General features: G+C 31.2%; 1 protein-coding gene across 1 annotated transcript in view; it reads left to right on the forward strand.

Moving 5' to 3' along the window:
• Positions 1-12,203, forward strand: part of LOC143224070 (uncharacterized) — a 36,370-nt gene extending 24,167 nt beyond the window's left edge. Inside the window, exons 10-11 of the mRNA XM_076452534.1 lie at positions 9,056-9,082; positions 12,024-12,203. Coding sequence (XP_076308649.1) covers positions 9,056-9,082; positions 12,024-12,203 — 207 coding nt within the window. The remainder of the gene's footprint in view (positions 1-9,055; positions 9,083-12,023) is intronic.
• Positions 12,204-12,714: the final 511 nt, after the last annotated feature.

Consider the following 12,714-nt stretch of genomic DNA (forward strand, 5'->3'; position numbering starts at 1 on the left):
AAGCCAAAGTTTTCATCTATAAAATAACATATTCAATTATATTGTGTTCTGAACTGATAATTGTCAGTTTCACTTGTAATACAAGTTTGTTTCCATGGGAATCACAACAGCAAGAATGGATGAACTTGTAATAGCTCTTGTCACATGATTAGAAAGTCAGAAAAATTGTGATTTTTAGAGGAAATTGTCTGCTTTTTAAAGGTTATTATTCTATATTCTTTGGTGCATTATTTAATTAGTATGAAAAAAAAGGGTTAAGGGTCATCAATAGTCAACAGCAAAAACAAGAATATTCTGGTAAGTACTTTATTTCTTGTTTTTCATGTTTAATCTTTATTATTGTTATAAAAGTAACAAAAATGTAAATGTATGAATTTGTTTAGTTAAGATTATATTTGGTGAAATAACTAGTAATAATATCATAAAAATGTTTTGCGAGGCATACACACCACCTGCACCTTCCCTTAGTGACTTACAACTTATAATGGTGTGATTAATAGTTAGACACAGTTCAGAGGGCAATAAAACAATAACATTTTATTATAAATTGATGCATACTGTTATGAGTTTAAAGCTACTTAGGTTAAATAAATGTAGTGTCATGCTACATTTGAAGTCATTCTGGAAAGAAAACAGGGTAATTTTGATTTATTTTGATTTTTTTTTTTCATGGTTACGAGGTCAATCAAACTGTCTGACCTTGTGTAGAGTTTGGGTAGAGAAAATGTAAAGTTTGGCTGAAAACAATCATTTGAAATGTATTTAAAATGTTTTATAGATTATACAAATTAAATTTCGGATTTTTGATAAGAAGAAAAGTATTTTTAGTCTTAACATGATAATCATTTTGACTTTGGACTGTCTGAAAGAAATACTTAATATATTCAAGGATCAGTGTTTTTTAATTTGTTAAAAATAATTCAGTAAACAATATGATTTTTTTTGTATCTGAAAGACTGCCATATTTCATGAAGACTTACATAGTATATCAAAAGTTAGTTGTATCAAATACATAAAGGCTTTGAATGAGTACAAATAGGTCACATGAACATTCAAATTGACTGAGCCTGTGTTAAGAAAGTTAAGCATCTTATTGGTTAATGAAAGACTGATTAAAAGTATTGAAGGAAACCATATATGAACATTAGGTGGGATGCCAATAAATACTTTTGAACTCTCTTAATATTATGCACAGCAATTTTGAATAGCAATGGTAAACATTTGTCCCATTTGCAGTATGAGGGGTTGAGAACACTGAAAAATATATGTCTCACCCACAGTGAAAGGATTAAAGGTATAAATTGATTGTTATTATGAGTCCACGACCAAGAATAAAGATCAGATCTACATGCAGTTCATGGAAGATCAGTTCAAGGATGAGGAACTTACTGTTCAGAAACATTGTGTGGCTATAACCTGAAATTATTAATTATGTCTTAAAGGATTCATCTGTTGTAGGGCTACATAGAAAAGTATATCTCTGGTCTTTAAAATTTATTCATGTCTAATATGATCAGCAATTTGTTTTGAGCTGGAAAGGAACAATATTGTATTCCATGCAGTCAAAATTAGTTTTTAAGCCTCTCCATGAAGTTTTGGTATTGATTTGTGTCGTTTAAATGTATGTAACAATACAATTACTTTCTAAGTTCTTTTTCTTTGGTGGTTAGATGTACAGTTAAATATGTATATTATAATGAAAAGAACAGATTCATGGGCACTCTCAGTCTTAGCTTTGACCCTAAAGCTGTGTCATAATTGTTTGTTTTTTCTAAATTAGAAAAGAATTACAGTATTATATATATATGAAAGAGCATAATAACTTTCAAAGACATTTTATGAATTTGAGTGACTTTTTAACTCTTTGTTTTCAATACAACTGGCTGGAAACTTAGTATCTTTATATTTGAATTTTTATGTGTTTTTGAAAAAGCTTTCCATACTTTATGCTACAGTACCTTACCTTCTTTTACATAAATAGCTATTATCACCAATGCTCAATGCTGCAATCTATATGCAAAACATTTTAAGCATGTCACCAGTCTTGATGCTCCCTGTGTGTTTTGCATGCAACAAGAGTGTGGCATACTCTCTTAATGCATGTGGCTCCATCTGTTCAATTCTACCAAACTACCACTTCCCTTATTGCAGTGCTCATGTTATAACGTTAAGTTTGTGCACTCTTCAAGCGTTTTATTTCAGTTTCTTCTGTATTTTTTGTATTAATTTCTCTCAGGAAGTTTACTTTGTTATTTAATAGTGATATATGTAACCTGTTGAGTTATTCCAAAGTGGAATTATATAATGTGTCTGTCCATTACTTGTAACTTCATTACATAAACTTTTTGTTTGTTTATGCCATTATGGTTGTGTTTGGTTATTCAATTTGCATTATGCATTCTCGTTACCTCTTTGAGGTTATAAGTTCTATTAGCACATTTACACGCACAAATATACTTTTGTTTATTGTCTTCATTTTGTCTAGATTTGACTAATGTTTAATTTTAATTGGTAGTGGCTTCTACCACTTGCCAAAAGATATTCATTTTGTTTCCTTTTTTTAGTCGATAACATATCTCCCTTTTAAATCCACACACATCTCTGGAGGGTCATATTCCACGTATTTTTCCTCGCTATTGATCGACTTCCCAGTTCCATTGCATTTTATTCCAAGAATTACCTCTCAATCCTCAAGCGTTTGGTGAATCTGCCTCCTGTGAAGTTTTTGAACATTTGATCAGTTCTCAGGTGTTTAGTTTCTAGTTCATCATCCACTTGCTCTATCTGTCAGTATGTTCAGACAGGATTACATCCAGTTTATAATGCTATTTTTTCTCCTTCATTAGTTTTTTTCCAAAATGTTTGATCATCAATGTCACTCCAATTCATTTCCTGGCAGCACACGTTTGGATTTTCTGCTGTTTCAGCTTAATTGTTACCTTTGTTATGGGTCATTTTGTTAGCTTATATTTTTGTGGCTCATTTAATTTATTTCTGTCAACTTTTCCAGTTTGTACCATCTTCTACATTTCTTCTTGGTCCATTTCAAATGACCTTGGTGCTCCAGTATTTGGGTTGCTTCATTTTTTTTCTTTGTGTTTTTTTCATTTAATACATTTCCAATTATTTCCTTCCTTTGTTCTACTGATTTGTCCATGATTTTTTTTTCCTTTCTCCCCGACCCATTGGGTTTGGATTGGGATTTTATTAGCCTTTTATTTCTTATATTTTTTGTTTCATAATTGATTTTTAGTGTCTTCACTCTGATCATGCACTTTCCCATTTATTTGGTATCAAACCTGTTGTTTGTTGAAGTTACTTTATCTATCATGTACTGGGACCACATCTCATACATTTATCTCCCATTCTCAACTTTGGGAAGCTGTTTTTTTCTTGTTGCCATCCTTTTACTCTTTTGTGATACTGTGACAGGGTAAGTTATCTTTTAGTATATATACTTATTTTTATGGACATGACCTTCTTTTTTCTTTATGGATCCTCTCCTGTGATGAGTGTAGTGCCTATCCAGGTATGCTTAAACTCGTCAAAGCTGCACTGTAAGGCCATGATGACTTAACAGTTATAATTCCATGGCCATTAAATACACGTTGCTGAACTGGAATGTTCCACAAGCTCACCTGTAGGTTTATCCTCATGATGTATTTGCTTCATTAATATGCCTGTTCCAGACTGGGCTCACCCATAGACCTCATGTGCAAAGTAAAAGAGTATAACTGCCCATTCCCCCATTCCTGCCATGCCTTGTATCAAATAAATCAATTTTCTTCTGTTTTTCAAAATAGGGTTTTGTGGTCACCCATTGCATTGTCTCAGTTGTTGTCATTACTCCTAACTCTTCATAGCACTTTCTCCCCTCCTTTTCTTCTAATGGAGTTTGAAAGTCATTAACACTTGTCAGTTCCAAGCTACTGGGATGGTAAATCATGAGGGCATCTTTGTGAATGTGTTAACAGAAAACAAATTACGTGCACACACATACACACACTAAATATGCATAAATGTTAATGAAACCATTCAGTTGAGAGTAGAGCTGTGTTTTGCTGGTTTAAATGACAAGAGGTCCTCCACTGTGTAATACTGGGATGAGCTGTAAAAATTGGATGGTTCCTTTCAGTTTGATTTTGAGTGATGTGGCTTACATTACACACACATTTTTTATGCCAGATGTTGGGTTTCCAGATTGATCAGTCAATTTCTCACATTGCTAATATATGTCCTATTTATAGGTTGGAGATATGAGATTCCCTCTGATATCGTGAACTTGAGGTGGAGACAGTATGATTCTCATTCATATCCCCCACCGTATTGCTTAGATTTGGATTGTAGTCTACTTGCTAGCAGTATGATCCTCTTTCCTACCTCCACGTGGATGTCCTTTCTCAGTGGCTGAGTTTTGGATTGTAGTTGACTTACCAATTATGTGATGATCATCATCCTATCCCTGCATGGATGTCGTTTCCAATTAACCTGGATTTTGGATGTAGTTGACTTGCCGTATATGGTCTGTCACACCCTAGCCACACTTTGCCTGGTTGTACCTCCTTTACTCTCACCTACATTTATGTATTATAGGATTGAGATTCATGGATTTGATCACTATCAACCATTGTTTTATTTATATTGGACTTGCTACTTCCTATTTCTGCCACCATCTGCAGCATCTTTTCTACATACTTGATGCATAAGTGGTGCAGTCTCTCATGTAGGATCTTCAACTCCAAAGATTCTTTGGGAGTGTCCTTCACATGCTTTTGAAGGATTTTTCTTTCCTTTGCAGCTGTCTCTCCACCTATTCAGTTTGGAATTCTAACTATTTATGTGAAAAGAGGTAATGTATCATATGAGAAATTGTTATTTTTCTACACTGAAGATGTATTTTTAATAGGTATTTACCTCATATCACACTTCCCACCCTTCCTCTCCACTGAAAATCAGTACTTCACTTTTCTACTTACTCTCTCAGTGATCGTTTAGTAGAACTGAATAGAGGAATAACATGGGTCAAAGAGTGTCATACTCTTATCTCTTATTAATGGAGGGATGTTGCATGATGATTTGCATGTGCAATGCATTGGAACCAGTTAATTCCAAATTGTTAGGAGCATCAAGGCAGATGCAAAAACTTTGCATATAGAGGGCAGCACTGAACAATAATGGCTTTTCATGTGAAAAGAGGTAAATACCCATCAGAAATACATTTTCTGTATAGGAAAGTAATAGCTTTCACATGTTACTGATTATGGCTTTTCTAATCTAGCAACAATGAAGAAAGATATACATACAGTATTGTTTTCATTTATTGGGTTAGGTAAATAGAGTGAATTTCCTTAATGAATTGGATTTTCCTATTTTGCAAAATAAAGAATTCAGATATATGTCTTTTGTTAAAGTTGAAATGTATAAATATTCAGTTTTGCTTATAGTCTTTAATGTAAATTTGAATGTATATTTATTTGGCATATTAAAGAATATTTATTATGTAGTATATGATATAAATATGTTACTAGTTTTTGTTACTTGTCTTCTACTTCAACAAAAGAACAACTTTTAAATATATAAGCTAAGTAAGAGTTGATAAATTCATCACATAGTGCAGTTAGTTTATTAAGGGTTAATACATATATTTTGAATCATTCAAGCTTATACTTAGGAAAGTTATATCATAATATTTTGGGTTTCATTTAGTCCATTCATAATTCTTGTAATATTATTATTATAGTTATGGTATGAATGCCTTTTCTAAACTGGCAAAGCACTATTCACATTAACTATGCTTGTCATTAGACATTAGTATTAGGCCTACTGTATTTTTAACAATACATCTTCCATTCACTCTCTTAGGGTTTTTCAAGAAAAAAAGTATAAAATAGTATTTCAATGACACTGTGAACTGTCCATCATCAACATTACCTATGGCAAACATAGTATGGTTAAAATATTATTGTATAATCTTCTTTATCTAGGACCGTAAGAATCTAGATAAAATAATGTAGTGTTCAAAAGTTAATAGGCAAGTGCAGTTAATTATAATAATGATTTACCAGCTTAGGAAAGGAGTTCATACAAAAACAATTCTTGTTGTAACAAGTGGCTTGTGTAAAGGTATTTAAACCATTGCTGTGTTTGTTGTGTCCCAACCAAACTGATGATCTCCATGTTAAGTGAAAGCTGTCATCTGTATTGTATGTAGTGGACATAGAGTCAATGAAATACTGTTATAAACTCTTGTTTTTGAAAAACCTGAAGATACTGGATAGAGTGTAGTGTTGAAAAATGTAATGAAGTTAATGCCAATGTCTTATGAGAATTATAATTATTATTATCATTATTATTATGTGTACGTGTAACACATTATTTATGTCAATGGCTAGGGATGTTCTTATTTCATTGTTAACTTTAGCCAGTGGTATTGTTTGTAAAGTTTTAAATAATTTTAGAATTCATACTGCAACTTGAAATTTTTTTGCATTGTTAGTGTGTGTGTGGATTTCCATTTTTTCTATCTCCTAAGCTGGTAGAAAATGTTGTGAAACTATAAGGAAAGTATCTTTAATAGCAAAGATATCCAAGTAAAGATTCAGTGCAATCTAATTATAATGTTTATGTTCTCTGGTGTATTGATTGTATAACATTCAACATTTGTAGTCAGATTGTTATTCAAAATTGTTTTCATTGTGTGTGTTTTAGATTGGATATTCTTAATAACTAACACTGGGCAAAACAACACAAACATTTCAGGTGCTTGTGCAGTTCAAATAATGCAGCTATAACTTGTTGAATATCTTAGACTATACAGAAATGTTTCAACAAATATTTTTTATAAAGATAGATAAGATTGTTTATTGTTTGGACTAAAGAATGTAAGTTTTTTCTCTCTCTCATGAAACCATCTTTCTACTTTTAGTAACTGTTTAAACTCCTAGTTGTTAGAACTAAAAGTGTTCTTTTCCTGCATATCATCAAAGAGACAAACAATAGCACTAATCCTGTCCATTATAATTCACTCACAAGCAACTCAACAACTATATCCACTGTAATTCACTCTCACTTAAATTATAATATAGTCATCTCTATTACAATTAGCTCTGAAGAGAATCATAATATAGTAACCTGTCTATTACAATTCACTCTCAAGGAAATCATGACAAGTCCTGTCCAGTGCAACTCATTTACAAGCAGGCCATAGCACAGTTCTATCTACTGTGATTCACTTGCATTTAAACCATAATACAAGTTAACTGAATTAACTTGTTTTTATAACAGTTTTACTGTTTGTTTTCCATTAATTTAAAGGTTTTCAGCATTTAAACCATAAACATCATAATACAGTCCTCTGCTATAATTCACTCACAGGTAATACTTCTAGTTAGAATCCTACTCTGTTTAAGATTTTCAATCAGAAATAACAATCAGCATGAAGAATTTCTTATTTAGGTTTTGAAATATCACTGCAGTTACATTGATAAGTGGTTTTAAACTAGTTGCTAGTATTTCTGAAACAAGTGTGTAGTGGAATTTCAGTTTTTTTCACTCTGTCATAGTGAAGATTAAACTTACTGTTTCAGTTAATGTAAACTCAGTGTGATTGATAAAAATGTGAATATTTTTTGCTGTGTTTATTCAGCATGTTCAAAATTTTTGGTAGATTAATATATATTATTAAATAAGTAGCTTTTTTTTCTGTATTCTATTTGAATAATGTGGTATAGGCTTAACTTTTGGCATGCAGTTAAATATTAATATTAAACTTTACACAGATTGGTGAATTAAAATAAAACCTTTAAGCAATTGCTATTATGAAACAAAAATATGGCAAGCAGTAAACATTTACAGTTTTAAAGTTAATAAAAAGAATGTAAATGTTTTGTATTTTACATCCATTTTGCATTTACCTGCAACAGTAGTTGTTCTTGAAAATAGAATGTACTTGAGAGTCAGAGCTCATGCAGTGAAATGTAACTGGCCATCCCCAGTAATATTGATTTCAGCAGTTGAACTTATATGAGAAAGATTTACAAAACTGTATTTCAAGCTGTTTTATCTTTTTTCTTTAATATTCAAGTTAAACTGACATTTACTGAAATATATAAGGGCTAAAATATGTATGTAGTGCAGTAACAAGGAATGTACCAGTAGACATATAATAAAATGTGTAGACAGAGATGTTATGCCTGATTTTTTTTCAACAAACCTCACACCCTCACTAAAGCACACGTAATAGTAATAATGACTCATAGTCTTTGAGAACATATAATTAGTTTTGTGAAATGAAATGGCATCTATACAAGAGCATACACTAGAACATTAAAAAAGATTTAGTGGTAACTGTGTGTAATGTTAAGCTGAATCTGAAAGTTATTAAAATCTATTGTCTTGAATCTATCTGGAAACACTGAAGTAAATGTTTCAAAGTTATTCTGTGCATTAAATTGGAAGCATTTCAAGCACATGTGAAAAACAATACATATCTTACACTTTAAACATTAGAGAACATCTTGCAGTTTAGTCTCACAAGTCTCAAGGAATGAAATGTATTGAAATCTGGTAGCTAGAGTAAGTTGGAAATAGTTACATAAAGTTTGTAAGTTTAGACAGAATAAGATAAATATGTCAAACCCACAAAAGTTAGAAATAATTAGGTGAATACTTTGAAGTTCTTTGATTAAAATAAGTTGTAAACAGTTAAATAAATATCTTGAAATCTATCATTCAGAATACTTTGGAAGTAGTTGAATTACAAGTCCATGTCTTGAACAACTTATGAATAGTTCAGTTTATTTAACTCATGAAGCCTGGCTAGAATCTTATATGTTCTTTAGTATCCAGTCTTTTATATTATCAGTCTAAATTAACAAATTTGCCAAAATTCTAGTTCTTTTAGAAAGTAATATAATATTTCAGATATTTATTTGTAAAGATATATTGCATGCCTCTCTTCAAATACCATTTAAATATACCAGGTGTGTTGCTATAACATTTGGTTCCTTGTAGTTTTTTTAGTATTTTTTAATGAAATTATTTAATAACTTCCCAGGTTGTAGGTGTTGCTGTCAAGCAAAAGGTGAGTACTATAACAAATATTTTCATAAATTCTGTGATAGCAAGTAAACACTAATAATATTCCAGAATGTATAGAATTAACAGAAAGAAATTTCATTGAGAAGGAAATGCAATAGCTTTAAGACTTTCTTTCATCAAAGGCAAATGATATTGTAAACATATAATCAGTTATATATTCATATACCAGAAGTGATAATTCATGCTCCTCTAAGAGTGAGGCACATTTTGTAAAATAAGCATTACTTGTGTATATGATGTGTCAGTGATAGATACAAAGAGAAGTTTAAGAATGGTTTACAATAATAATAAATATTAAATACACTTTTTTTATGTGATACCTTGCGTCTGTTCACGTAATAACTTTTCTCAGTCAATGCTCTCCTTTGTATGCACAATATTCACTTGTTACTACGCTTGATACTCTCACCTGCTCTACATAGCATAGATGCTGCACCATAACATATGACAGCCATCCACAAATAGGAGTGTGACACACACTCCTAGTACAGCTAACTGCATCTACACTGTAGAAGGCAATCTTCACTTCTCAATTTGGCAAACTAGAATGCAGACGTACTTAATTTTCACTTCATTTTTTTATTATTATTTTCATCTATTGTTTGGAACAACTATGTTTGTTGTTTCCAGCTTATTACTTTTTCTTCTCTACTTTAACTTGATAATGTAGACTGGCCAAAAAATTCCCATTATCAATTTTAATTACGGAATTCACATTAGTTGTCACTTGAAATTGTCACATAACGTTGGGTGAATCTTCTCCTGAAGTGTTTTTAAATATTTGGACCATCTAAATTACTGTAGAAAAATGGGCCTAGGATATGAATGCCTGCTACTTCAACCTAAAAATATGGAAGTTGATTCTCCACCATCTACAGAGTGTAGCACAGACAGTTCATTGTGTAGCTTTGTGCTAAACATCAACAACAACTTATCACACACTAGTTCTCCTGGCTCCAATAGCAACAGTTATGTCAGGTCATTTATCCATTTAGAAGGAATGATGATTTACCAAGGAAACAAATGCATGGAACCAGACTGCCATTGTTTCAAATTAGTGTCTTTAATTATTAACAAAATCAAACTCATCTGTCTGGATCAGTGTCCCCAAGTTCTTAGTGAATTTGTTGCTTGTATGGGTAGAAGTTATTCATCTTAAAACCCTGGCTGTACTCATATATGTAACATTCACTTCATCAGCAAGTTTGCATGTGGGCTGCAGCAGATTTTTTACATCCTTTTCTAATCTTCCTGAATGAAATCAATCAACCATACTAACAACGCGTTGAAAGATTTTGCAATAATTTTACAAATGGTGCTGTGACTTGACTAGATGGTGGTCACAAAACACTGTTGTGTGGTGGCTGGTTGTTAGCTGCCTTTGGCTTAAACCTTTGTGACACTAAGCTGTTCTTGGAATATAAAAAGTCATTCTCACAGTTTAATCATTGTAAAATGAATAGGTACAAACACACACAAAGTATATATGGTATAAACACAAGACAGTTTCATCAAGACAGAAGTGTACTTTTCTCCAGTTTGATTTACATATGTGGTAATCATAAATTACTGAACCATTTTATTAGTTGAATATAATAAAATAAATTGGTAGAATGGAGGCTAATGCTTGAAGTTTTTCAATGACCAGAGTCACTGTTAGTATGCCTCAACATTGGCACTATTCCTGACTTGAAAAAGCAATAATTAGTCTCCACCCATGTACCTGCCAGCATTTTCTGAGTAATCTTTGCAACTTCATTGGTTATTTGGGCATGCAACATTGCCTTATATGGTACTTTGTCATACATGTACTGCCCTTCACATTCTTCCACCTAAGCTAGTGGAAAAAAAAATGTATATGTCAGTCTCCCATGCACCTTAATTTATAATTGTTTATACAGTGTGATTCCTGTGCTATTCAACAATGAAAGAAGTTCAGTATTTATTAAGTATTATTTAAGCTAAACTTGAAAACTAACATATTATTTATAAGTATTAAAAACATCAGTTTTTTTAATACATTTATTTGAACTTGAGTTGACTGTAGCCAAATAAAATTTATTTTAATTATTAATTATTTTTACAATAACAATAATAATAATAATAAAATTATCCATGACAGAAAATATGGTGAAAGGTTCAAGTATGATTACATTTGAATGTTGGTGCTATTAATTTGCAGCTGTATTTTTGTACACTTTTTTATATGTTCTGCCTCCATTATAAACTAAACAAAATTTCTGCTTGAAAATTTAAGGAAGTATTTATTGTTGTTTATGTTTTGTTAATTTTTTGTTTAATTTTATAACTGCTCAGTCACACTTTTATAAGTTATAGCTACATTAATAATATATATTGATTTACTTCTGTTTTGTTTATCATTGTTGTATTTTTTGGTTAGTGAGTAAATTTTATTTATTAAGTATTCATAATGAATTAACTGTTTATTAATATGAAAATTCAGGAGATACATGTAAGTATCCTTTTGACTTTTCGTGTAAGATGTTGTGTGCACCCCCAGTTCAGTGTTACTAGCTTCAGCAGGTTGAAACTGAAAGTAATCTAAGATAACACTCTACACTTATCATTAATCATGTTTTATGTATGTTTCATATAGTTGTATATGTCAGCACCTGACAAATTACAATACAAGACTACCAGACATCATTAGTTGAATATTAAATGTACACTTTTAGATTAATTTAGAAAAGTAAATTGCCTTGTTTGCATTAATTCAAACAAGTACTTAAGATTGTGAGGTTTGTCCAAACAGCTTTGAGGTAAACATTTTTTTTAATAGAAAGCTTTTAATTGTTTCTATCATATAATATTAAGAAATATGTGTAAGTGAGTAGTTTAATGTTAAAAATCTTTTGTTTTTAAAAGCTCCTAGCAGAATTCTAATTCTTGTGTGCCACTCTTAGTTTGTGGAAACACCACCAACCACATCACCTTCACAACCATCCAATCCCAATCTTGACAATTTGACAGAGGAGGAGCAGCTGGCTTGGGTCACTCAAGAGAGTCTTCGACTAGAGGAAGCTCGAGCAGAGAGCAGAAGCCCAGGAGCAGGCAGATCTAGAACTTGCCCTAGCTTTGAGTAGAAAAGAAACTTAATTTTATAAATAAATTATTTATAGTATCCATATAAAATTTAAAAAGTGACAAATTCTAGATTCAGCATCTTCATTTGAATAGTCAATAAAATGGTGTAAAAATTATATAGATACAGTGGAAGTATCATTCATTGTTTTGAAATGTTTTCAAGTTAAAGAAAGATAGCTTGTTTTCATTATTTGTTTGTTCTTGGTTAAAATTACTATGGAGCATTTGTGATTCTTAAAAATACTTGAAGCACAATGTGAGTTAATCCTTTAGTAATGTTCTGTTAGTTTCAATAGAAAATTAAAATATTCAGTACTGTTTTTTAAGCAATTAAAAACTGATATAGACTTGGACAAGCTAAATGTATCTCATTAATCTTTATAAAGAAATCCTTAATTAAAACAGAGTTAGAATTCTGTTTAAAGAATGCTAATGCTGTTACTGGTATCATAAAACACTGAGACTATTTTGTTGGTAAAACAATTTCTTGCAACAATAACAAAAGACAGA

This window comes from Tachypleus tridentatus, chromosome 8, assembly GCF_004210375.1.
Source record: "Tachypleus tridentatus isolate NWPU-2018 chromosome 8, ASM421037v1, whole genome shotgun sequence".
Taxonomy (NCBI): domain Eukaryota; kingdom Metazoa; phylum Arthropoda; class Merostomata; order Xiphosura; family Limulidae; genus Tachypleus; species Tachypleus tridentatus.